This window comes from Notamacropus eugenii, chromosome 5 (assembly GCF_028372415.1).
Source record: "Notamacropus eugenii isolate mMacEug1 chromosome 5, mMacEug1.pri_v2, whole genome shotgun sequence".
NCBI classification, from domain to species: Eukaryota; Metazoa; Chordata; class Mammalia; order Diprotodontia; family Macropodidae; genus Notamacropus; species Notamacropus eugenii.
In genome coordinates this window covers 92,091,287-92,118,795 of record NC_092876.1, presented here as the reverse complement: position 1 = coordinate 92,118,795, position 27,509 = coordinate 92,091,287, and the positions used below count along the sequence as shown (strand labels likewise).

Below are 27,509 nucleotides of genomic sequence, written 5' to 3'. Positions count from 1 at the left end.
CCTCCAATGGACTTGAACCAATAGGACCATCTATGTCAGAGAATGTGTGAGTCAATTAAATTCAGTAAAGAAACTAATAGTTGAGCGATTTGAAAAAAAAGCCTTGGTGTCTAAGATCCTATGCTCTTTTTTAGCTAAAGGAATATTTTAAAATATTTTAATGATATTTTTCTTTTTACATCACTCACATTTTCTAATATATTCCTCTTCCCTTTCCATTTTAGAGAATCATCCCTTATAATAAAGAATAGAAAGAAGAAAAAAGCAAAACTAAAAAAAGCACTGAAAAAATCTGATATTATATCCACTGTTCCACACGCTTAGTCCTTCTTCTTTATAAATAAGGGGAGGAGGCAGCTTCTCATATTTCTTCTTTGGTGCTGTGACTTGATTAAATTTGACTGTTGGTTTCCATCTCCTCATTTGTAAAGAAAAAATATTAAAGAACAACAGAATGCCTACCTATCATGACTATCAGAAAGGGAGAGCAATGAGGCAGATCAGTGATTTGCAAAACAAAATTAGAATCATTAACGAATGCATAAAGATCCTTGCTGACTTCATAACACATTGACTTAGTTTTCAAATGTAATGTGCTCTATGATTTTTAAAAAAACATTTTCTTTGTTCCATTAAATATTTCCCCATTTTTTTTAACATGGTTCAGAATCATTTGGCAATGTTGACATCATGCTGTAGGTCCATTGATTGTCAACTCTGACTTAGATAGTTGTGCCAAATTCCATTAAATTGTGTTGACAGAATTTGCATTGGAGGATCATTCAATTTAAATCAGCAGTCATTTCGTAAATTTGTTTATTACAAGCAGGGCCCTGCATTGGTTGTGTCATAAAACATATACCAATGACTAACACATTCTCACACCTTGCTGGAGAGGGTGGGGAAAAGTAGAAAATAAAACGCATAAATGTGGTCACTTCAGTAACATCACTAAAGTTGTCAAGTAAAGGCATAAGTAGACTGTAAGTTACTACCAGAAAAAAAAGGTAAAGGCCTTGTTAGGTTGTCAACATTAACATTAACTGACTAGCCAGAAGCAACTTTCTGGATCATTTATTATCTCTGAACCACAGACTGAAAATCATCAGCCTCTATTGCCTCTATGACCCTGGCTGGTCTGGGCCTCAGCAAAATGGGGAAAGGTATGAGATTTCTCTTTGGTTCTTTATCATCATCCTGTTCAGTGTCACTTTTCTAATTAGTGGTAAGTACCCTCCCTAATCTAGAATGTGAAGAATTCTGGAATATTAAAGTAATAATTTGTTAACTTATTTTTTATGAAACATTATATTCTGTCTGGGGAAGAAGATGGGATACAGGTGAAATTTAACTGACATAAACATAAATTTATCAACAAAAACTATTTTCAAATGGTTTCAGAGTGAAGGTGACATAAATTTGAGATTAATTTTTGATTCATCAAGAACAAGTCATGTCAGACTAATTAAATTCTTTCTTTTTCTTCCTCCCTCCCTCCCTTCCTTACTTTCTTTTTTCTTTCTCTGTTTCTTTCTTTTTAATTACATTAATTAGCCTAGTAGATGAAGCACATTGTAAACACATAATACGACTCTAGATTTAGTAAAATATTAAATAATATTCTGGTGGAGATCATTGAAAGATTCTGCCTGTTTAATTAACAGCTGATCAAATGATTTTCTTTCCATCTTCACTACTCTCAGAGAAGATTTTTCTGCTAATGCAACAAAAGCTCTGAAGTGACCACCACTATGCATCTCCAGCAGCACTGTTCCTATCATTTCTTCTTAGCCAAACAATCAAGTATTATTGATAAGGAATAGATTCATTTATCCTCACTGCTTCCTTCATTTTTTGCAAGGAAAATATTGTTAAAATAAATTGAGAATTTCCCAGCTTTCTTATATTTGGAAAAGACACCTAGCCATTGTGCATAAAAGTTGGATCTTGTTGATTATGTAGTCTCTTTCTTGTGTCAGTTTTGTAAATTGCTTTTAAAACTTATCATCCTTCTCCTTCTCATCTGTCAGTGCTATGTATCTACCACAATATTATTTCAATTTCTCCCTGCACTGATTCTCACTCAACTATTTTCTCCCAATAACTTCCCCCTGTGACTCACAGCTTTCAATACAGAAACCTTATGTTTTTATATGCAATATTATTAGGTCCTCACTTATCTGCAATTTCCCACCCTTGAGCAAATTCTTTCCTTGAAATAAAGCATATATTTCCTCTGTTATATTTCAGTATATAGTGAAGTATATTTCAGAATATACTGTAATATATTTCAGAACAATCTATACTAAATTTGGCTTCTTGTGTCATAATACCTAGTTCATATGATTTATTACCTATACTTTTCAAATTTTGATATAAATACCTGAGGCAGTTAATATGATTACTAGGTCTCTTCCTAGATATACTTGAATTTGAATCATTAGAGCGCTCTTCAAAAGATTATCACAAGATATGGTTTCATATTTCCATGACTGCACTTATTAGCTTCCTGTAGACACATTTCCATTTTCAACGTGTATTTCAAAAAGGGATAACCAAGAGAGAATAAAATATCCCAGCTCTGTTTGAAGCAGGATGAAATTTATTTGAGCTTTCATTTTTTTCATTCTGCAGAGACAACTTTCATTATTACATCTCATGAACCAACTTCTGTGGTTTCACAACAAACTGGTAAGTCATTTTGAGCTTAAAGTCCATTCAAACACTAAAAGTTTCAAACATTTGAAATGGCCAGTTGTGGAAGAGAGATTAAATTTGTTCTGGCTAGATCAAAAATGAAAAAAAATAGGGCTCATGACTGAATGTTAAAGAGAGGCAGATTTCACATCGATAAAAGGAAAGACTAAATATCAGAGCTGCCTGGAAGCAGACCTAGATTCGTTAGGAGAAAATGACTGTTGGAGTCTCCCTGTGGAGTAGTCTTACTTTGAACTATTTCACAATGTCCATATGAAAATTTCAATGCACAGGAAGAATGTAGTAACTTCTAGTTGCCTCTGCTAGGGAATTGAATATATTTTTGTATGTATTTTTAAAATTGTCCAGCATTTCTCTATTATCTTGAATAAAACAAAGACAAGTTTATTATGGTTACACTCAATCTGATAATAGGCCCTAAGTATCTGGTACGGGTGGCTGCAATACAAAGTGGAAAGGAAATGGGACCTATTTTGACTTTGTCTAGATGTGCATCACTGCTACCAAAACCAAAACAAAACAAACCAGCAAAAACTAGGGAACAAAATTGCATAGTTTGATGAATTTGTACTCTTCTTAGAAATGAAAGCATTCTTTCCTTTCTAGAGTGGTTTGAGATTTCTGATGATTACCACTTGGGACAGTTCATGTAAATAGTCACTAGAAAGCCCAATCTAGGAGAAGGAAATTTTGTGGAAGTACTTTCAATGAATAAACATTAGGATACAATCCCATTTTCCTGAAATCATTTCTTTCGAGCCTAGGAAAGAATTGTGAGGCAAATTAGACTTTTCTTATTTGTTAAATTTTGGTTTAGACTTTGTTCTTTTCTTTCTTCAAATTTATTATTGATTTATTTTGATCTTTTTGGAATGATACAAGCCCCTTGGAATCATGGCCCACAGGAATAAATGGAACAACTGCATTTCTTGCCTTCCCACATTGCAAGTTTCATACCATGTCCCCATCTCTAATCCCCAAGAATTCCTTATTGTTCCAGACCACAAAGCACATATTTTGACTAATGTATTTCAAGAAAAGGGGCCATAGGAGAGAAATCCAGTGGTCTAAAACAGGGATAAAATGAGAATAGGAACCATGAATCCCCCTATTATAGCTAATGTGTTGTGATCCTGAAGATTATCATAGGTGTGGATGGGATCCAGTATAAATGGGAAAGATGTGAAAGAGGCAGGAATGAGGGAAAGGACTATCTCCTGTTTGCTTATGAGGGCAGCCTGCTTTCACTTGGCTTTGCCTTGGTTGCCTTAGTCTCCATAACTTTGTCCATCATTCCTTAATACATCAGGAGCTGGAGGGGCTTGATGGGCTTTATATTTTCTCCAACTCTTATTCAGTGGAAGTGCCAGTGGGCAGATTCTCCTGTGAGATCCCTTCTTTTAGACAGGCCTTAAGAAGTTTGATATTACCTGAAGATTATTGCTCTTGGCAACATCTAGAACACATTTTCTCTGCTTGATTTGAGGAGTCAGTTCATTTCAGATAGATACATCCTGGGTTATGCGATCACACTCTTGATGGTGCATAACTGCTTTTCAGTTATATTTATGTAGTGAAGGGTCCTCAGTGGTGTCGCTAGGTAATGCATAGCTGTGCTTGCCCCTGGAGGTCATGAAATGTTGGGCAGTGTCACCAGATCCTTAAGAATGTCTCACTATTCTTGGTATCCTTCTCTCCTTTGTTGAGCGGTATCAGACTCCTATTGTGCCACTACAGGCAAGTAATATGATGATGATTATCTAGCACTATCCAAAGGCAAGAATTGGTCTTATCTAATGAAGTCAATCAGATATCAAATCCTTCAGTAGCATCTCCTGGCACTTGGTTGTTGCACTTTTTCTCCTCATGTTTAGTGTTGTCAAGTCCACATGATACTAGCCTCTGAAACAATAATCAAAATTCTAGGCACTCCAGCTCTTCTGAATCAGCTTGATCTTGTAAGTGGCCATGGAAATTTTTGGAGCAGCACTTGGATCAGGCAAAATATTGTGGATGGGATGACTTGCAGGCACACAGTGAGATTCAAGAGAATTTTCTGGAACTTTTGAGCTATTAAAAATAATCTCACAGGACTAAGAGTTCTAGCTCTGGTTCTTTTTATTTTGAACTTTGATGATTTCAGAAGAAAACTTTTGTTAACTTGTCATCTTCTTGATTTTTTGAAAGGTTCAGAAATACCCATCATCTTACATGTAGGTTGTGAAAAAAATGTCATTCTCTAACAAGACCAATCTCCATCCCTCCACTTTCATTCTCATTGGAATTCCAGGACTAGAGAATGCTCACATTTGGATTTCCATCCCCTTCTTCCTGGTGTACATGTTGGCTCTGCTGGGAAACTTTGCCTTGTTGCTCATCATTAAGACTGACCCTAGCCTTCATGAGCCCATGTACATCTTCCTGTGCATGTTGGCTGTGGCAGATCTGATCGTGTGTACAACTGCAATCCCCAAGCTTCTAAGTCTCTTCTGGTTCAAAGATAGGGAAATTCAATTTGAAGCTTGCCTGACACAAATATTTTTGATCCATTCCTGCTCCACGATGGAATCTGGTTTCTTTCTGGCTATGGCCTTTGACCGCTATGTGGCCATATGCAAACCCCTTAGACACTCAGCAATCTTGACCCACACAGTCATTGGGAGCTTGGGACTGGCTATTGTTTTCCGAGGAGCTGTGTTACTTAGTCCTCACCCCTTTCTACTCAGATGGCTTCCCTACTGCAAGACTAACATCATTTCTCATACCTATTGTGAGTTCATGGCCTTGATCAAACTGGCCTGTGCTGAAACCAGAATACGTAGAGCTTACAGCCTAGTTGTTGCGTTCCTTACTGGAGGACTGGATTTTATATTAATCATTTGTTCCTACATTCTCATTCTCCACACTGTGTTCCAGCTCCCTTCTAAGGATGCACGTCTCAAAACCCTAGGGACCTGTGCATCTCATGTCTGTGTCATATTAGTTTCATACACCCCAGCCTTCTTCTCATTCATCACACATAGATTTGGACATCATATTGCTCCTCATGTCCATATTTTTGTGGCTAACATCTACTTACTAATCCCACCTATGGTGAATCCTATCATCTATGGGGTAAGGACAAAGAGAATTCGGGAGAGAATCCTCAAAGTCTTTAGTCCCCTAAAGGCCTGAAGAGCCATTTCACTTAGTAATGCATCAACATTGTGCCCTGTCACAACTCTGATTATATGTATTAGAGGGATTTGGGAAATATGGAATAGAAAGAAGAGAATACAACATAGATATCACCAAGAAAAAAATTATAATCAATAATGGGGAGTATAAAAGTGGCAAGAAAGAAACAAAAGATACCTCTACCTTCCCCTTATTGAGGAAAACTCAGTTTGACTCTTGATATTATTCTGATATCCAAGAAAGGATAAATCTAGTTATGTGACTTACTTCAGATGCGAGACATTGTAGGTCCTAAGGTCAATAGAATTTTTTTTTGTGACAGAAGAACCATGTTAAGGATAACTATTGTAAAACATAACAGTCTAGTTGAACAAAGTGTCAGAGAAGCTGATTATTCAATTAAAATATTTCTGCATTTTACAGGCATAGAACTGGTTACTATGCTCTTCCCAAAAACTATCTAGTCTTAATTATTATTATAAAATCAAATATTAAACAATTTTGGTCTATTTTCCATGTTCCTGGATGCACAAGTGAACAATGGGAGATATGAGGGGAAGTGGACAGTCATCCACCGAAAGTATTTGAGTCAGTTTAGGGCACATCTTTAAACCCTTTAAACCCTGTCCCCACCTCCATCTCGGATTGGTGGTGATAATAGATAGTTAAAAGTAATGATGATGTGAGAAATAATAATGGTTATGATCATTTTGTTGATCATAATAAAAGAGTTGATTATGTTGATATGCATAGGATCAAATATACTAGGATAATAGATTTAGAGCTGGCATAGACTTCAAACTCTAGCATCAAATTTCCTCGGTTTATAAGTATGGACACTAAATGACAGACTTAACCAGGTTCATACATTTAGTAGTTTCTATGGAGGATTATATTTCAATGTTTCCAGATTCCAAGTCTATATACTATTCCATGTGGCCTTTCCTTTCAATGTGTCATAAGTGTTATATTGATGATAATGTTGGTGGTGCTAAAAATATAGATGACGATATTGTTACTGGTGTTAATACTATAGATCAAGATGGTGATCATAATAATTACGACGGCAATAAATATGGCAATGATTAATCATTTGATACATTCACAAAGCTAAGCACTGCTGTAGTGTAATGGAACTATGTTCACATCAGTGAGTATTTTCTCTACAATGAGATATGCAATAGATACTTTTGGACTCTTGTCCATATAATGCCAAAAGTTTGGTAAAAGACTTAAACCCAAAATGAAAAGATACCTTCTTTGAGTTTTTGGACATTTTGAAGATATCATTTGAACATATGAACTGTTCTTTGTTTTTCTCACTCTAGCCACATGCATGACCAACCCATTGCTTTTTATTCCGTTTACATTTCTTTGAAATCTGTCACTTGGCTTCTCCAGCAAACTCCAAAGCTTGTAAACTTTGGTAGCCTGCTCATTTCTGTAATGCCCTCACATGACTCTCCATTGTCTTTTTGGTGACTGAAAATTTTATTTCTTCAGAACTCTGATGTTACTTGACTTATTGCCATGCAGAATCACTGGAAGAAAATTGATATTAAAAAGAGGAACTTTTGCTTAAGGCATTCATAAAATTAAAAAAAAAAGTTTTCAATTCATAGAGGTCAATATAGGCCACTTTCTTCTTCCTGGTTAATTCGAAAAGTATTTTGTCATATGTGTGATTTTTAATATACACTCACATACAGATATTTTACAGGTATATTGTAGACACAGATGAGTATCTATACATAGCATATATGTAAATATGTGCACATATGTATATATACATGTATATTTATATGCATATACTATCTCTAAAATAGTCCACCTAGCTCCAATGTGGTATTAATAATATTCATTCTTCATGCACCTGCATTAATTCTGCATAAATAATTAGCCCAAATTCTTTTGTGTGGTTATGAATCTCTTTTAGTTGTGATTGTAGTATTCGATGTCTTTTATGCAAGAAAAAAAAATGTCATACAGCAACAGAAGTATGTGATATAAATCTCTATGCTTGAGAGAGAATGAAAGAAAGCAAGAAAGAAAGAGAGAAAGAAAGAAAGCAAGAAAGAGAGAAAGAAAGAAAAACAGGAAGGAAGGAAGGAAGGAAGCAAGGAAGGAAGGAAGGAAGGAAGGAAGGAAGGAAGGAAGGAAGGAAGGAAGGAAGGAAGGAAGGAAGGAAGGAAATCTGGCTTGTAAATCCCAAGTTAACTGGGTGTCCTTTGGTCATACAAATTTACCTTCCTTTGAAGAGGACAAGGAAGAGGGGACAGAAGTGAACTGATGATATGAGTTACCCAGGTAGCTGAGTTCTCATTCAGGCAGCTCGATCCACTCACATTTCTGTGTTCATCCTTCACTTTCAATGAAGACCATGACATCAGAGAAAGGATGACATGACTTAGATTTGACTTTGTTTTTATTGAGAGAGAAGTGTGCAAGGTCATCAGTCTCACTTTAGGTCTCTGCCCTAACTCCATTCAGTGTCTCTTTTCTGGATCTTTCTGGCTTCACAGTGATTATCAATAGTAACTGTGGCTCTTTCCCTCTGAGCTTCATTTACATGCTTTTTCCTTTGGCTCATTAAAGGAGCCATTCCCTAACTATTTCTTAAAGAGGTCTGTTCACTGAATGGGCATTACTTCTCTCTAAGTGAGTACCTGAATAGGCCAAGGTCTCGCATTGCATCCTGGGTCTTTTGCAGTCATCCTGATGACTATCTGGTCACTGAATCCAGATGGCTCAGGAGGGGAAAGTGAGGCTGGTAATCTTGCACAGGCCTCCCTCACTCAAAAAAAAAGCCAAGTACAAGTCATGTCATCATTTCTCTGACTTCATTTTCTTCTTCAAAAATGAAGGACAAACACAGACAGACAGTACAAGAATTTATACAGAAAAACAATTCTATAAAATATGATCGAACAAAATACCACAGAATTTGGTTCTGCTTCTAGGAGGTATTGCTTAATAGCTTCGGGGAGGTGAGGGAAAGTACACATTTATCTCCTTCTTATCATATGCCAAGAGCTGTGGTAAGTACTAGGAATAAAAATAAAAGCAAAATATATGAGAATCCTTGACCTCAGATAGCTTAGATTCTAAGGAAGGAAGATAACACATAAAAGAAATTTAAACATGCAGCAGGTCAGAGTCAGGTAGAGAGAGGCCCAGAACATGATCTGAACCAGGTTCATTAGTACAGTGAAATGGATGCTTTCCCAAATGGAGTTTTGATAATGAACTCATTTTTCAGAGAAGGGGACAACAGAGGTGAACCACTACCTCTGCAGTGCAACCAAGAAAGATAAGTGATGGTTTTCTACTTTTCAAATAGGGAATATTTTAATTGTTCATAGGGCAGAAGAGAAAAGTAAAAATATATTCTTCAATCTTCATACTTGATTCCACCCATCTACTGGATGTAAGGCCAGTGTGTGACTGTCCTTCAGGAGAATTAACAGAACATGAGAGGTCATTCCTGAAAAAGGCGATGTTGTGATTATGATGCCTTACAAAGTGAGACCTCTGCTCCACAGGCTCTGATTGGTTATCTTTCATCTTTCCTTGCCTTGAAGCACATTTACCATTTCACATTCCCGGTCACTCCACATCATGGTGCTACCCTTTCCCTTTCAAAATGTGGCTCTGAGATAATTGTAATAAAATTATAAAACCAACAACATTATTCCTGGAAATATGTCACTGACCTTACCCTCCCTTCTGATCACCACTTCCAAGGTGTTGACTTTCTTCAATAGCATGTAATTTCTGTGAAATAAGGGAATGTCTTTCTTGCTCAGTGTTTGAACCTAGTAATTTTTGTGGTCATTCATATGTTCCATTTATCACAGTAAAACCAAATGAAATACCTAGATTGGAGCTGGACTACAAATGGTCCAAATCTGTAAAAGTCAGGGAAAAGCCAGTGTCAAGGACAATAACAGGCACCAGTACATACTGTTACACTGTGACTTTATAGTCACCATGTGTTATCTATGATCCTCATTTCTCTTCACCATCATTAGTATGGGCCTAGACACTAAGAATCTCCATCGTATAACTCATAGATTCAAGTTTTTAGCATGCTCCTCTTAGAAACCCTCCATCACTTAGCATGCACATTGTACATACAGGTCCTATCTACTCTCCACATGCCTGTCTCCCAATTGGTCTACTAGTTCAAAAAGTGGTATTTTTTCTTTCAAAAGATTAGAATTTGGGCATCTGGTATTCATGTATGCTGTCAAAATTTCTTTTGTATTTGGAAATAATTTATTGGACCTAGTTTTGGAGAGCAGAAAGTCCATCATAAAAAGAACTGATGGAGCTGATGGTGGATAAGTTTTGAGGAAGGTATCATTAGCCATCAGACCACAGAATTCAACCTCTGTTACTAGGATAAGGAAAGGTAAATCTGTATTTCAAGAGCTATGCATAGCATGGTATGAAAATAAACATATAATTGGGATCCCAGTTGAAAATGACATGAAAAGAAAAAACATATATCTGGGAAACTGCTGTCTTGATCAAGGAAATAGCATTAACAACATTAGGAAATGGACCATCTTTGAAGACATACTTACCACTCCTTAAATGGATCCTTTCTCCAGGAGTAGGGGTACATTTTTTTGTGGTAATGCAGGAATACTACTGCCCAGTGTTGGAAGGGAGGTAGAAGTGATTGTAAAAGTCTACTGGTATAATGCAGGGTCCTTGGTCTAGGTATGTATCTAATAAAACTGGAAACACTGATATACACTTGTATATATGCTCAATTTATGCTTCACATTGTGTGTAAGGTGTTTAATAAGACCACGACATTTGAAGCCAGGATGTTATGGCAGAGAGGGAGAACTATGCTTTAAGCATTGTGAAAGACAATGTAGAGCTGTGTCTGTCTTAAATTGATTATAGGAGCAATATGAGTTTGGGGACCAATAAACTGGTCTGATGTTGCAAGCATCAGCAATGTTTCTTATCCTGACACATCAAAAGTAGTAGTTCTGGATGAAGCTATATTATGGTAATTTCCTAGGGCCAGAGGATAAAACTTTAGAAACATTCCATGTAGAATACTGGAAAAAATTATTTTTCTCCTCTAAATTTCCAGAGAACTCCATTGCGTTTTAATTATTTCTTTTCAATTCTTCTCTTAAAGTCATCAACAAATGCAAAAATGTCTATATATTCATACCACCACAGTTGTTTTTTTATATATTTCACCCATTTCTGTTTTCCAATTTTTCCTGAATGGAATATTTTGTGTCAGTATTTCACATGCCCCCACTAGCATGTAAACTATTTTTGGTAGGGACAATGTTTTAAATTTCTTGTATTCTTTTATGCTTTCATCACAGATATCTGTTTATAGTCCATATTTATACAGCCTTAATCACATGAATTAATTATCTGTTTCTTCAAGAAACACAATTGATAAATTTTTGTGAGATGAACTTCAGTGGAGTACATAATATGTAAATAAGCTCTCATTGAAATTATAGGAATTCTTAACTTATTGAATAGCTGCCCCTTCTTTAAAACCAAATTCAAAGGTCCTTTCCTCAGAATCACACAATTATATAATGTCAAAGAAGGTCTAGACAAACATTTACTCAAAATAGTCCTTTCTTTCAATATCCGATAAAATTATCCTTTCTCATCACTAAGATGAACTCCTCTACTTGTACCTTTGATCCCATACCATACATCACCTCTAGAAGCTTACTTATGCAGCTTTTCTTCCTCTATCTTCCTTTAATATTTTTGCTGTTTTGAACTTGACAATACCAACAAACACAAGCATATTCATATACAAAAAAAAGAGAAAAAGAGGACTGGATTAAAGATTCTATAGATATGATGAAAAGATAAATGGGTAAGTATATTATGCTTAAAGACATCTTAAGTAATGAAACAATATGAATGACATTTATGTAAATATACAAACATACATAAATAATTGAAATGTAGAGACAAATTTGCAGTAAAAACATCATAGTCAGGAAACTCAGTATATTCTTTTAGTAGTGAATAAATATAACAAAATATGAAGAATAAAACATTTAAGGACTTGATAAGAATTTTAGAAAAAAAATCAGAGAAAATAGTTCTCAGCTAATTACTGAATGTGAATATAAGAAAATTAGCATTTTTTCTTGTGTATATGAAAATTTTATAACATTTTATTAAGTATTTGTGAATAAGACCTCATTGAACATGCAGAAAAATAGAATTACCAAGATATATTTATCAGAATGCAATAAAATTATATCCAAAGAAAAAGAATAAAGGTATGCAATTGGTGCATTAAAAAACATCATAAAGAAATTGAATTCTTATCAGAGAAATTTTAACAATGTGATAATTTACTAAATCTATGGGGTATAGTTAATGCAATATTTGGCAAAATTTATATTTATATGATTGCTTATTCACTAACAAAAACAATGAACTGCATATGTGTTGTAAAAAAAAAAAAAACTAGAAAGAGCAATAAATTAATTCTCCACAGCAACAAATCCTGAAAACAAATGCTTAATCAAATTGAAAGCAGAAAAAGTCACTGAGTTGGTAAACAAATGTAAGAACTACTATTCAAAGATAAATTTAATCCATTTTTTTTCCTGAAAGTTATGAAAATAAACTGTTCTTAAAAATACAAAACTAGGAGGCAGAGCCAAGATGGTAGACAAAAGGCAACTACACTCTTCAATTCTCCCCAAAACTTTTCTGAATACTTTTAAATAATGACAAAAAACAATTGTTGAGGTTGCGGAACCCACAGAAGGACAGAGTGAAATAATTTTCTAGTCAAAGACAACTTAGAAGGTCAGCATGATAGATCTGTCACACCAAAGAAAGAGTGGAAAATGTGGAACTCAAAATCTTGTAGAAATGAATGTTGAAAACTAAAAATAAGTTAATAAAAAAAGAAAGAAAACTCCAAATGATTGGCATCATGAAGAGATGGATGTGAATGAAACAACTGAACAACAGCAGCAAACAATGCTGTGAGGCTTGCAAAATTCTCCATAAATATATTGTCTTTACAACAATCCTGGGAGGTAGGTGCTCTTTTCAATCCATTTTAGAAGTGAGGAGACAGAGCAAGGTAAATGTTATATAACTTGCCAAGTTTCACAGGTGTGAAGTCAGGATTTGAACTCAGTTTTTCTGACTCCAGGTTCCTTTCTCTATGCACTATGACACAAAATTAAATGCTGTAAAGGATGAGAGTGAGGGTGGGGAAAGAAAGCAATGATTGCAAAGATCCAATATGGATTCAACAAGGACAGATCATTTCAGATTAACCTTGTATCATTTTCTAGAAGTGGTATTAAATTAGTAGATGGGAAAAACATATAGTTGTATAATACATAGATACATAGATAGTAGATATGAAGATACATAGATAAAATATTTATTAAACATTTATTATGTGTCAGTTTCTGAAGATACTAAAGTAGTGATAATAAACTCTGGGCTTCCACTCAAATACTTACCAACAGGTTTGGATCTCTGAGGGTAACTGGCTATATCCCCTCCCTCTGGAATCTAGGGGTAATTCTAAGTTGTTTTTTCCAACTCTTACTTTCACTTTCAAGTTGAATCACCAGACTTCAAGTCCTGCTCTCATCCAGAGTTGCATGGATACCCCATTAATGGTTGGAAATATCTTTCTAATGCCCACATTCACAGAGCCTATTTAAACCCACATTCCAGTGTCTGTTACCTGCAATATTAATCACCTAGGAGCAGTTAACATCTCCTAAATATTAGCAATACAAATGATTAGCACTCTAGTGTCATTTATCCTATGATATCCCAACATGATGAATAAACAATTAACATGGACTAGTTTATACAAAGAGATATCTACTGAGAATATACATATATATATATATATATATATATACACACATACTCATATATACCCATACCTAGATACATATATATGTGTGTATGTGGGTGTATACATATATGTGCATGCACATACATATGTTTATGTATATATGTGTGTATATACATATACATTATATATGTATATACACACACTTTTACACAAACATATATGTAGTAAGATATTTTTTCAGCATATCAATCCAGTTTACTATTTTTTTCTCTTCTCTTTTTCATTTAAAATGTTATAAAGAATTGTTTTCTGGAAGGATGAAGGAATAAAGAATACAAAAAGAAAATATCGGTGATGCCAAAACAAGATAACTAAACAAAATGGATGTCCCAAAAAGCTATCATGATCAGCTAAAATGCTGAACTGAATCAAATAACATGAAATTTAATAGGCATAAAAGTCTTATGCTTAGACTCAGACAATCTACTTGACAAGTAAAATGTCAACGAATTCATAGTTAAACAGAAGTTTAACAAAATAATGGGGCTTTTAGTGCACTTCCAACTCGATATGAGTCAAATGTGAGATGCGACAGCTAAAAAAGAAAGCTATTACCTAGTCTTTATACTCATTGCACTCAGGAATAAGGAATAAGATCTCAGAACCCTTTCTATTCTGCCCTGATCAGACCACTTCTTGGTAATGTATTGCTTTCAGGTACCACAGTTTACAATTGACTTTGACATATACTGGAGACCATGAATAAAAGGGCACCTATGATGGTGAAAGACCTTAAGCTTAAGTCATCTCAAGACGACTTGAAGGAGACGAACATGTTTAGCTTAGAAGAGAGAAGACTCATGATGTTTGTCTTCAAGTATCTGAAGGACTGCAACATGGAAGGATGTATTAGACTTTTTAATTCACATCTAGAGGACAGAACTCAGTACAATGTGCAAAAGTTACAAATGGGGAAATTTAGGATTGTTGTAAAAATAATATTAAAAAAAGATTCCTAGTATTTAGAGTTGTACAAAAATAGAATAAACCCCCCAAAAAGTGTTGTGGTCTCCCCCACTGGAGAGCTTCAGGTAGAGGCTGAATGATCACTTTTCAGGTATTGTGTAGGGCAGCTTACTTTTCAGTCATAGACTGGGCTAGATCAGAGATATTTACCTCCTGAGTGCCACAGAACCAGATATTGGGAAAATATTTAACAAAATAAATTAAAATATCATAGAACATAGATAATGTTAACATGTAGTTTTCTAAGTCACTATGAGGCCCGCAGGGATCCTTATGATCAGTTTATTGTCCCTGTTTCTATGTGAAATTGATACCACTCAGTTGGACAGGCACTGAGAACATTTCTAATTCAAAAGCTGTAATTCCTTAAGGTTTGACATGGATGATGGTTACCAATGGAGGGAATAGAATATAAGTTTCTTGATGTCTTTTGTTTTGTATTTGTACTTTAGCTTCTATGGCTAAATTCCAGAGAACCTTCCACAAAGCGTATTTTTTTTTTTTTACTTAAACATTGCTATCAGTCTATACTTGGCTGCTCTCTGAAAATAGTATGGAGGTTTTCCTTCACTCTAGATTCATCATAATATAATTGGAATCACTTCTTTCCAGCAGATCTCATCCCTGATCCTTTGGACCCCGCCTACCACTGGTGAATTTTTCCTAGAAGTTCCATTTTTGGAGAGGGTCCCACATTAGCAATCCGCCATTGTCTAGATTTAGTTAATATGCCTTGGAGAGCTCCTGCCTTCCTTGAGACCTCCTCGACTGATTTTCAGTTACCTTTCTACACCTTTTCTTCTCCATTAAAACATAAGCTCCTTCTTAAGGTCAAGAACTGTCTTTGTTTTGACTTGTAATTGTATCCTTAGTCCTTAGCACAGTATATCAGAGGCTAGCCCATAGCAAGCACTTAATCAATACTTGTTAACTGACTGAATGTTTGGATTCAGCTAAATGTAACAGGACAGGAAAAAAACATTTTCATCAACTAAAATTTTGAAACTTTAACCTTTCAACATGCTTCCTCCCTTTCCTTCCTATTTTAGGAGAGGGACTAAACAGATGACAAGGAACAGAAAAAAGCAGATGAAAAGGTATTTTCTAGTAAGTGTTAGCATAGCAGGAAATAGCCGTGAAGCACAATTGCCTGGAGCCATTGCAGTAGGCCCCCATAGCTCACCAGATGTTTTTCTTAGAACAGGGTCAATCTGAAAGCATATGTAAGCTAATATGAGCGAATCACTTTGTTGGTGGTAAGCCTTGGATCACAAGGCTAGTTTTCCTAGTCAACTTCTTTCAATAGAGTCAGTGACCACTCTGAGAAGACACCTTCCAAGATGTGCTGGAGCCTACTTGCTTCAGGCCCCAGAGTTTTGATTGTTAAATTTTCAGAAACTTGCAAATGCTGAAGATCAGAGTTTAATGTATTATTGTGTTGATTACCTAGACATTACAAAATAATGGAGAAAATGTGAACAATTCAGGTGAAACTTTAAAATATATCCTGCAAGCACGTTTAAAAATGTCTGCAGAGATGCTTGTTAAACACTTACCAGTACACCACTATCAGATAGAGTACCCTGGCAGTGTTAGGACCGTGGTTCTGCATGGTCGAAGAATTCTTCAGTTGATTCTCCATTTGTATTCATGATGTTTTCTTCCACAGGGAAAACAACAACAACAATAACAATAGCAACATCAGCAACAACAATTATAACAACAATAACAACGATGACAAAAACAACAACACCACCAACAACGAGAAGAAACAACAATAGCAACTGCAGCAGCAATAACAATGACAACAATAACAACTACAACAATAAAGACAATAACCACAATGACAATAACAACAGCAGTAACAACAGAAAAAATAAAAACAACAGTAATAACAACACAACAATGATAATGACAATAACAGTAACAACAACAGCAATGACAACAATAATAACACCACTAATAACAACTACAACAATAAAGATCATAACAACGACAATAACAACAACAGCAATAACAACAATGATAACGACAATAACAACAGCAACAATAACAGCAACCACAACAACACTACCAGAAGGTGGCTCCCAATTGTTCCTCCCAAGTAACTCCATACAAGTGTCTGGCCCATGTTAGTCAACCCTCAAGAAGATGTCTGAAGGTGTTTGGCTGTGATAAATCTCTTTTGCTGGGTCAGAAATGGTGGTATGTCTGAGAATATTTCCATAGCACCATCCTTCCCTCTTGAGGGATTACAGTACACTTCTTCAAAGTGGTGATCAAAGTTATCTTAGTTTCATCCCTGCTACAATCTTTTTTTTAAAATTTATTTTATTTTTAATTCATCAAATTTCCATAACACAGTACAGTAAATAGATGATTGTGTGTGAAACTGCAAATCTCCTATGCACAACTTGTTATTCCATTCAAATATACAACAAAATTATCTTGTAAATTGATTTTTTCTTTTTCTTTTCCCTCTTTCTCTCTAGCTCTAAAAATGACTACCATTTGACAACAAATACACACACATATGTGTGTATGTATGTATGTATATATATATATGTATGTATATATGTGTATATATATATATATACATATATATATATATATATATACGTATGTCTATATGTATTTGTAAGATTGTTCTACACATACTTCTATGTATCCATTCTTTCTTTGGATGCAGATTAATGCAGGGATAACCAGGCCTCAGTTAGCTTCACCTTGGAGACAAAAGATTGTCATGAAATTGAGCATGAGATGAGTATATATCAGAATTACAAAGTCTAGTGAAGGATTTGAACAGAATAGGGCTTCAGGTATAGAGATAGCATTGAGTAGGAAGTGATTTCTACATAATGAATGTCTATTTAACCTAAATACAATAAAATATGCCTCTTTCATGTTCACAGTAAGGTTTTCAACAATAATCCAGAAGTGGAAGAGAGAAACATCCATAAAATCTTCTGGGTAATGAAATATGCAGTTAAAAGACATGTGAGGCAGAACAACCATCTCAGTCTTATGAGGCTGTGTGAGGGGCCAGAGAGTCAATGAGATTGAGTGCAGGGAAATTTTTGGCAATTTTACACACACATTCCTCCATTTTAGGAAGACATCAACTGATAAATTGGACAATTGGCTAAATGACATCACTCTGGATGGTAAAAGACCTAAAGATCATTCCATAAGAAAATAGGATAATAATTGTAAATGAAAATATGTATTTCTCTATGTAGATAGTACAAAGTCTCAAGGGGTATATATATATATATATATATATATATATATATATATATATATATATATATATATATATATATATATACACATACACACACACATATATATGTATGTATGTATATATATATATACACACATATATATGTATGTATGTATATGTATGTATGTATATGTATGTATGTATATGTATGTATATATGTATATGTGTGTATGTAATAAATTGAATTGTATAAATTGGCAAAGGAGATAGATAGATAGATAGATAGATAGATAGATAGATAGATAGATAGATGCATCTATTTATCTCCCTTGCCAATGTATACAATACTTTGCCTTGAGTTTTCACTTCATAATGATCTCAGAGACTCATCTGCTATGATTCCCAGGTGACTCTCAGACACTAGAGGTGTTTTTCTAGGCTGTGTGTATAAAATATGCATACATACATAAACATAAAATGAAAAGTCTCTCACTAATAGTTATTTCACCATTAAAGATGACCCTTCTACCATTGGAGTTGGAGTGCCTCAGACACTGGAAGTAAGAAGAGATTTTTTGTCTCACCAATTATTTTCTAAGTGTTTAGGAAAACAATGCAATTAAAAGGTACTTTCTTATTTCTAAATTGTACTTTGGAGGGTAACTAGAAATAGGGATCAACTTTATCAATATCCTAAACTCTAGGCTACCTTCACCTGACCAGATCAATCATTTTCTCCCTTTTGATTTTTTTCAACTCTTGACTGGAGATAAAATAAAGTGTTATGCACATAAGTGTTGTTTCATAATTTTCACTGAAGTATTCCTAATGCATTAATGATACTTCTGGAATGTGAGGGTAGTGCACTAAGGTAATAGAAACTAAGGGAATCTTCTTCTATGGATACATTTATGCATATAAATTTTCCTTTATTAGAGGGAGTATGGATGCAATGAATGGAGAAGCCAAGAAGACCTAGGCTTTTGAGGACTTCCTCTGACACATAATGTTTATGTAACAAAAAGCAAGTCACTGAACCTCTAAGTGCTCTAAGTCAGAGGTCAAACACATGGCCCACAGCTCCTGAGAGCAGTCTAAACTAGATAAATGTGTATTTGGGGAATAAACAAAACAGAGATAATAATACATTTTAAAACAAAGCCATTATGTGACCCATAGGGATCCTTAAATACAGATTAGTGGCCCCATTTCTAATTCAGTTTGACTCCACTCCATCTTCTTACACATTACAACTCTTCAATTGTTCTGTGATATGAAGGAGGGCATCTGATGATTCCTTGAAATGAGCCATGTCTCCAATATCCGTGAACGAATTCAGCTCTCTATTTTTTTAACCATTAGTTTTCCTTGGAGTAATCAGACATGATGTTCACTGTGCTTTTTACTCTTAGCTAGGAAACTGAGTGACAGCTCCAAAAGTGATATATCCCAGGACCCACATAACTAAGAAAGGAACAGACTTACAATATACTCTGACTCTCTCTTAGTTACGCCCTACATTATTTGAGAAACAACAGATTAGACTGGGTTTTTGAAACTGATCAGTTTGACTACCTGTTCTCTGATCTCCTTAGTCTTTACTCCATAAACAATGGAGTTAAGAAGAGGTGGAATTAGGAGATAGAGGTTAGACAGAAGGATGTGGACATAAGGAGGGATATGCAACCCAAATCTGTGAGTGAAAAAGGAGAAGAAGGCAAGAATATAGAACTCCAAGAAGACAAAAATATGGGCAACGCAAGTGTTGAAGGCCATAAGTCGAGCCTCCTTCTGGGGCAGATGGAAGACAGCAATGAAAATTCGTACATAGGACAAGAGAATCAAGATGACGTCGAATCCCAGAATAGAGAAGGCCACAAACAGACCATAAGCCTTGTTGACTTGGATGTCCTCAGCAGCCAGCTTCACAACGGCCATGTGCTCACAGTAGGAGTGGGAGATGATAGTGGTTCGGTAATATTTTAGTCGACATTTGATGAGCAAAAGGGGTGGGGCCATAAGGATACCTGCTCTCAGAGAGACCCCAACCCCTATCTGCGTGAGGAGTTGTGAGGTAAAGATGGTGGAATGTCTCAGGGGGTCACAGATAGCTACATAGCGGTCCACAGCCATAGCCAAGAGTATGCCAGACTCTATGCACTGTAATGTGTGGATAAGCCACATCTGCAGCAGACATACATCAAACTGGATCTCCTGCAGATGAAACCAAAATACACCCAACATCTTGGGAAGGATACAAGTACTAAGGGCAATGTCAGTGACTCCCAACATGGCCAGGAAAAGGTACATGGGTTTGTGGAGGCTACGTTCAGATTGAATGATCACTAGGAGGATGTAATTCCCAATGAGGGCAATGATATATATAGCACAGAATGGAATCCCAATCCAGCACTGAACAGATTCCAGGCCAGGGATTCCAATCAATGTCAGTATGGATGGCATAAAGACTGTGCCGTTGGCCATCACCATGGCCAATGCAGGGCTGGGATTCTTGAACTGAAGAACAAAGGCTGATAAGAGGTATTGCTTTATAAATTTCTCTTTCTTCTTCTAACCTGTTGACTTAAAAATAAGAAATGCTCATTTTACATGAGTTGTAGTTCTTATTAAGTGGACATGAATTTCTCAAGGCATGATTGCTTCCTTTATCCTGTTTAACATTTTCTTTGGGACCTGCCATTTCTTGTATGACTGAATAGGATACCTACTTCAAGTTTTAAAATTCACCAGTATTATTCCGTTGATATCATTATGAGAGTTAAAGGGTTCTATTAGTTCTATGACCTTTGGGCCATCCCATATATCTTTTGTCTGTCATGTTTTCTAGTTCCCAACACTATTCACTTTTTGATTCTATCTCATCTCATCAGTGATACCATCTTCTGTGTCCTTTTGCCCATGCCTTCATTCCCAAATTCCTTCATTTTGCAGTTCATTTTCTTTTTCCCCATCACCTAATTGACTCTTCAGTCAATCACCTCTAACCCTTCACCCTTCTCTTCCATTTCTTTGCTCTGTTTCTATGGTAATACTAAAGTAGCATTATTATGTTCAGGCCAGTAATTTCTGTGGCTATGAGGTTTTTTATTGTTTTTTTTTTTTGTCTGTACTCATAAGAATCAACCAGGACACTGTTTTAATCTGGTTATTATAGCAATGGCAACTGTAAAAAGCACTGTAAGTAAAAAGCTCAGATTTTTCTCATTTGGGACTTATCTGATTCAAAGATCTTAAGAGCCCTATAGTTAGCATTTCCAAACCCATGTCTATCCCCTCATATTCTTTTCTTTTGAAATTTCTTCAATGTCTGGATTTTTCCTAGTTCTTATATACCTCTGCTCCCTGAGATTATAATGTAATAAGCTGGTTCTTTATTCCTCCAAATTCTCACTTTATTTTGTTACCTCCACCCCACTCATGACCATGACTATATTAAAAGCTCTTTTGATCTCCCTCGCCATAACTTAACATCACCTGATCAATCTTTGCCCACTAAGTCTTTCTACCAGTTTTCTATGACATGTTCTGCTTCCCTAGCTCACCTTCTCTTACTCCTCATTTATCCCTTTCATATTTGGACAACTGACTGCAAGCATTTTTCCTTATCCTAGACAGGATGTCCTCAATATTCCAGTCAAATTAGAAAGGAGGTTCTCTAAACACAAACTTTCACACATATCATTTCTGTATGATGAGTCTTTCCATCACTGCAAAGACAAAAGACTAAATCGAAAGATAGATGTTGGGTACAATCTGCCTTATTAATCCTGATCTCCTTTTCCTTGGTTCACATGATGCTACTATATGGAAATAGGTGCATGTGTGTGTGTGTATGTGTGTGTGTGTGTACATACTCCGTTCAGGTAACTTTCTGTTAATTTTTCCTTAGGAAATAAGTTCAATTGGTAAGTATTGTTTCTTTCACAAATGGTGACTTTATTTCCAAGAATAAGTACTAGAATCCGTGTATTTTAAATTTTCAAGTCATGGTAAAAAGAGAGACAGTGTGGCATAATGGGCATAAGGTTGGTCTTATCACAAAAAGACCAGGGTTCAGTTCCTTCCCCTGATGTTTAACAGTTTTATGAGCATGGAAAATTTATTTAACCTCTCTGTTCAAGAAAACTTTCTTTGACTATATATGTTATAGATATACTGTTGATCCACATTAGGGAAAGGAGTTTCCACATTCAAAATTCCTTAAACTGATGAAAAAACAAATAAGGAATGACAAAATGAGAGTGGCATTAAGGGAGTAATGTAGCACAATTCCAAATGAAAGCAGAATCCCCTGTATTAAATATTCCTGAGAATTTATCCTTCAACTTCTGCACAAATACTTAGGAAATACAAATGGTTTGATGGTCTTAGGTCTTCAAAGTGTCTTCTTGGGGGTTGTTCACAGTCTGAAGGAGGATGCCTAAGAAATCTTCTTCCTTAAAATGTTCTGTTTATTCTTTTTATCCTATCAGGATATTTAGGATGTGCGAGGGAAGCCTTAAGAATCTGAATGGTGGAAATGATTGAGGATGGGAAGAGAGAAGTGAAAATCCAGGATTTAAAATGATTTATTACAGGTATTTTCCTTGAAAAAGCATCCAGGGGAAGCATCCCTTGAAAAGATCAGTAAAATAGAACAGGACGCTAACTCCTTGCATTGTCTCTTTAGCGGAGATTCTCCTGGAATGATCCTTTATAGTTCTAAGCCTATAGAAATCAGCTGAACTTAGTGGCACCTGATTTTTCTGGTATTATCACTGAAATATTTAAGGGAACCCAATCATATGAAGCACTTTGGTATAATATTTTATCAAACCCACCAATGCTTGTTGAGAGAAGTTGAGTGAATATAAAGATCAGTCAAGGGGCTGGGGGAAATTGTACAATGGTGGGGCCACTCTGTGCCCTAGTTCTCTACCCCTTCAGTTTCATTGTGATTCACAGAGGTATTTGTAGATGTTAGTTTCAGTTCAAAATTTTGACAAGCTTCTCCACACAATACATAAGAATTAAGGAGTGAGAAGCATCAAGTTCATGCTTAAACTGTGGTCAGGTCCAATTTACTGCTGTCTACCTGAATGCAAATTCCATCTCTACAAAAAAGATGCTTGGTAAAATTCATTTGGCACATAACCCTGACCCATCAAATGACTACTGTGTAATGACATCAAGAAAAATTGATCTGGCTGTTTCCTGTGCCCTAGCACTGTGGGCCACAACCATGTAAATGAGGAAGACAAGAAGGAGTGTTTAAGTTATGCACGGAAGGGTACATTGTGTGACCATTAGGGCAAGACACCCAAAAGCATATCAATTCTACACTCGACTAACATGATGTCGGGAATTAGGAAGACCCCAATGTGTGCGTGCGCACATGTGCGTGCGCACACGCACACACACACACACACATCCATCTCATTTCTATCTCTGGACTGCTATCCAAAATTCCAAATCAAAGCCTCATTCCTTCAGAAGAAGGTTTTGATTCAGTTGATGGCCTGTAGAGGGAAAGCCCACTAAATGGCACTCAGGAGTCCATGACTGCTCCCAGACTTCATGTGAATATGGTGAGGGGCAATAAACAAAAGACCTTATGCTTTGAAAGTGGGCAGGTTGCAGCATGGAAAGGACATCATAGAAGAAGGACACAGAATAGGGATACTGTTAAATTTCATTACATTAACAGTTACATTGGGTACCTTACAACAACTTATTTTCCCAGGACATATACCCAGACCCGCATTATTCACTCCTCCTACAAAACTAGGTATGGACCGTGTGGTACTTCTTTAGAATTCAAATTGCTTCCACATTTCATTAACATGGATTAAACTATAGATCCCCCTCTGGAAAAAGATGTTAGTTATTTCTTCATTCCATTTCATCCCTTCTCCTAGATAACATTAAACTAATCTTGTATAATATATAAAGTGGATTTATAGAGGAAATGTAAAAAGAAGAGGGATAAAGAGCACAGAATAAAAAGACTTAATAAACAGTTCATTGATGGCCCTTCCCAAACTGTGGGGTATTTGCCACTTTCACAGAGAGTAAAATTTCAGAGTGGCAAGGAACATCAGAACCCTTCAGACCAACCCACTCCTAAAAAAGAATCCTTTCAATAACACACCTAATATGGGACCATTTAGGCTTTTTAGAATTATCTCTAGTGGTAGAATCCTGCTTGCTCCTGAGCTCATGCTATTTTCTGAATTTCCCCCTTTGCATTAAGCTCTTACCTTCTATGACCAAATATAAAGTGTCTAACACATAATCTTTGTACCATGTGACAGGAGGTTTCTTCATTGATGCACAGATTCAGAGAGCAGACTGGTGCAGGAAGTTATATAAGGAATTATCTAAAAACATTCTGATACTTCTTGTTCAAAACGAGATGATGTCTGGGAATGGAGACATTATTCCCTTTAATATTCTAGGCCTTTCTCTGTTAACAGGACCTTTTTAGTCTTATCTTTCAGAAGACTTTTTTCTACAGTTCTTCTTCTCCTCTGCTGTGAGAGAGGAAAGTCTCTCAAAAACTATCTGAGAGAAAGGGGAAACTGAATATGGGACCATTCGAGGAGAATAAATGTTTTGAAGCAACCAGTAGAAAGTGAAACTAATTGAAAAAACAAAAACAAAACTAAAACCCAACAACTTTTAAGTGGATCTCTAATAGTGGAATTTCAGGCCTATTTTCTAGGTTAATGAAGGGGATGTGTAGGAAACACACTGGCCCCTATACAACATTACAAAGGCATTTATGTACTTATTATATAGGTAAAAGAAAGACTAAACTACTTTGGTTACATACCCTTTCCCTTTATCCTATGGACCAACTATTTCCACTCTCAGGCTGCCAAAAATCAATGGGGACTCACCTTCATTTAAGACTTATGTCCACAGGCTCAGTGGTCCTGAAAGAGGTGAGATTGGGAGAGCTCAGATGTAGGGAGCACATTTGAGTCCAGATATTAAATTGGCCCATTACTGTTGGAGGTGGAGATTCAGATAATTACTGGCCAGGGACATGAACTCTTAGAATCCCATGGGAAAATTCTTGTAGGACTATCCCTTCCCTGGACACAATAACTGCTTCTACCACTTCCTCTTGAGTCTTGAGAATAGTGTTTTCAATGTGAGGAAGCTGGCATTGATTATCTAAGGGAAACTGTTTGCTACCCTCTTAATTTCAGTAAAAGATTAATACTTTTGCTAATTTCCCCCAAGTCCAACTCTACTGAATCTAGCTCCATTGATCAAATCCTTAACCAAACAAAAAAAAACTAAAAGGTCTTAAACTATATGTGTATATTTATTTTTACAAATGTTAATTACTTCTCCCTTCCACATCCCCCTCCAAATTGAACTAAGAAAAAGGAAAAACTGTATATCTCATTCTACATTTTAAGTCATCACCTCTTGGGCAGCAGTTATTTGATGGATTTCCTTATCAGCACCTACAATTCATGTTTTCATGATTGTTTGCTACAGTTCAGAGTTTTAAAGTTTTTTTTTCTTTAGTGTTGCTATTATTGTACAATTTGTTTTCCTCATTCGGCTTGCTTCTCCATACACGAAAAACTATTCATATTATCTTTTCTGATGGCATAATAATATTGCAATTACATTTATATACCACAACTTTTCCAGCAATGACTCAGTAGTTGGGCTCACATAGTTTCTAATTTGGAACTATAGTATAAAAAAGAAAGGAAGAAAGAAAGAAAGAAGAAGAGAAAGAAAGAAAAAAGGAGGAAAGAAAGTAAGGAAGGAAAGATGAAGGAAGGAGTAAAGAAAGAAGGAAAGAAAGCAAGAATGAATGAAATAAAAAAAGCAAAAAAGAAAAAAGGAAAGAATAAAACAAAGACCCACAGTAAGCATTTTTGTTTGTTGTTCAGATTATTTGTGACCCCATTTTAGCCTTTCTTGACAAAGATAATAGCATTTCCTTCTCTACTTCATTTTAGAAATGAGAAATTGAGGCAAACATGCTTAAGGGATTTACCCAGTGTTACACAGCTAGTAAACCTATGAGTCCAGATTTGAACACAGGAAAATGAATCTTTCTGGCTTCAGGCCAAGCACTCCATAAACAGTGTCACCAAGTATTTTTATACATATATGTTGTTCCTCTTCCTTTTACTTCTTTGGGTGTATAGTCCCCATAGTATGTAGCTGGGTTAAAAGGTATGCACAACTTTCTAACTTTGGGAGCAGGGTTCCAGAATTCTTCTTCGAATACTTGCTTTTTTCTAAGCCCTTGCATAATTGTGTTTTTCTTCTTGTCATCACTGCTGACCTTAAAAACCTGTCTGGTTCATGAAGAATTCCCAGAAATCTTTAGGTTCACATGACCTGTCCCTTAAATCTTTTCTAATACTTTGCCTAGATAACTCTTTATACCTTAGCTTATTTCACTTATGTAAGTATTTGCATACAATCTCTCGATTAGGTAAAATTTTAAGTTCCTTGAGAGCAGAATAAATGAATAGACACTTTATTAAGTTCTGCTTTGTGCCAGGAAGTATACTAGGCATTGGAAATGCATATATAGTAGTGATTAATGTCAGCTAGCACTACATATATTCTATATTCTATATTGATTGTGAAGTATATTTCTTTAGCCAATAAACACATAAACCTCACCTCTGTCTCCTACTTGACTCATTTTGCTATTGTATCTCATAACAAATCTTAAGATGATCAAGGAATCTATCTATCCATCCATCCTCCTATCTATCTGTCTATTGTCTATCTATCTATCTATCTATCTGTCTGTCTGTCTGTCTGTCTGTCTGTCTGTCTATCTATCATTCCTCATACACTAACGAAATAGAAACATCTTTCTTTAACTGGTCAATTCTCTCTCATAATTGTTTATTTTCCCATTTTGGTTGTATTTTTTTCTATAAGTGTATAAAATAGTAAAATAAAATCCAAATTATTATTTGTAGTATACTAGCTAGGAATACAAAATCACAGTTACCTCTATCTATCACTGTTATTGATAACTTCTTTTTAATTCTGAAAAAGAACAGTCCCGCAAGTTAGGTCTATCTGGATGACAGTCAAAAATTATTAAGAATTATCTTCACTGGTGGTAAAGTATAATACTTCAGGGGAAAAAATGAAATGTCAATGAAACAGAGAACTTCCAAGCATTCTTGTTGAAAATAAGCAGAGCTGAATAGAAAATTTGACTTTCAAATACAAGAATCAAGAGAAACAAGAAAAGGTAAGCAGGAAGGAGGATCCATAAGGAACTTATTAAAGTTGAACTGTTTACACTCCTACTTGGAAAGATGATATTTGCAACTGAGACCTTTTTCAGTTTTGTGGTAGTTAGAGGGAACATATATATACATATACACACGTGTATACATATATGTATATATGTACATATGTATATATGTGTGTATATATGTATATATGTAGGTGTGTATGGATATATATGTATGAGTATATTATATATGTATATGT

General features: G+C 35.5%; 2 protein-coding genes and 1 long non-coding RNA gene across 3 annotated transcripts; 2 read left to right on the top strand and 1 right to left on the bottom strand.

The window, feature by feature from the left end:
- LOC140508754 (uncharacterized) lies at window positions 1-17,209 on the top strand. Its single transcript, XR_011968501.1, has 3 exons — window positions 1-46; window positions 2,635-2,691; window positions 16,449-17,209. It is a non-coding gene; the product is annotated as an uncharacterized lncRNA (long non-coding RNA).
- On the top strand, window positions 4,900-5,892 carry LOC140508753 (olfactory receptor 52K2-like). Its single transcript, XM_072616629.1, has one exon. It carries the CDS (start codon window positions 4,948-4,950, stop codon window positions 5,890-5,892), a length of 945 nt encoding a protein of 314 aa, XP_072472730.1. The 5' UTR covers window positions 4,900-4,947.
- Window positions 17,210-19,310: 2,101 nt separating the features above from the next.
- Window positions 19,311-20,495, bottom strand: LOC140508752 (olfactory receptor 52A5-like). The gene has a single exon (XM_072616628.1). The coding sequence runs from the start codon at window positions 20,493-20,495 to the stop codon at window positions 19,545-19,547; it is 951 nt and encodes a 316-aa protein (XP_072472729.1). The 3' UTR covers window positions 19,311-19,544.
- Window positions 20,496-27,509: the final 7,014 nt, after the last annotated feature.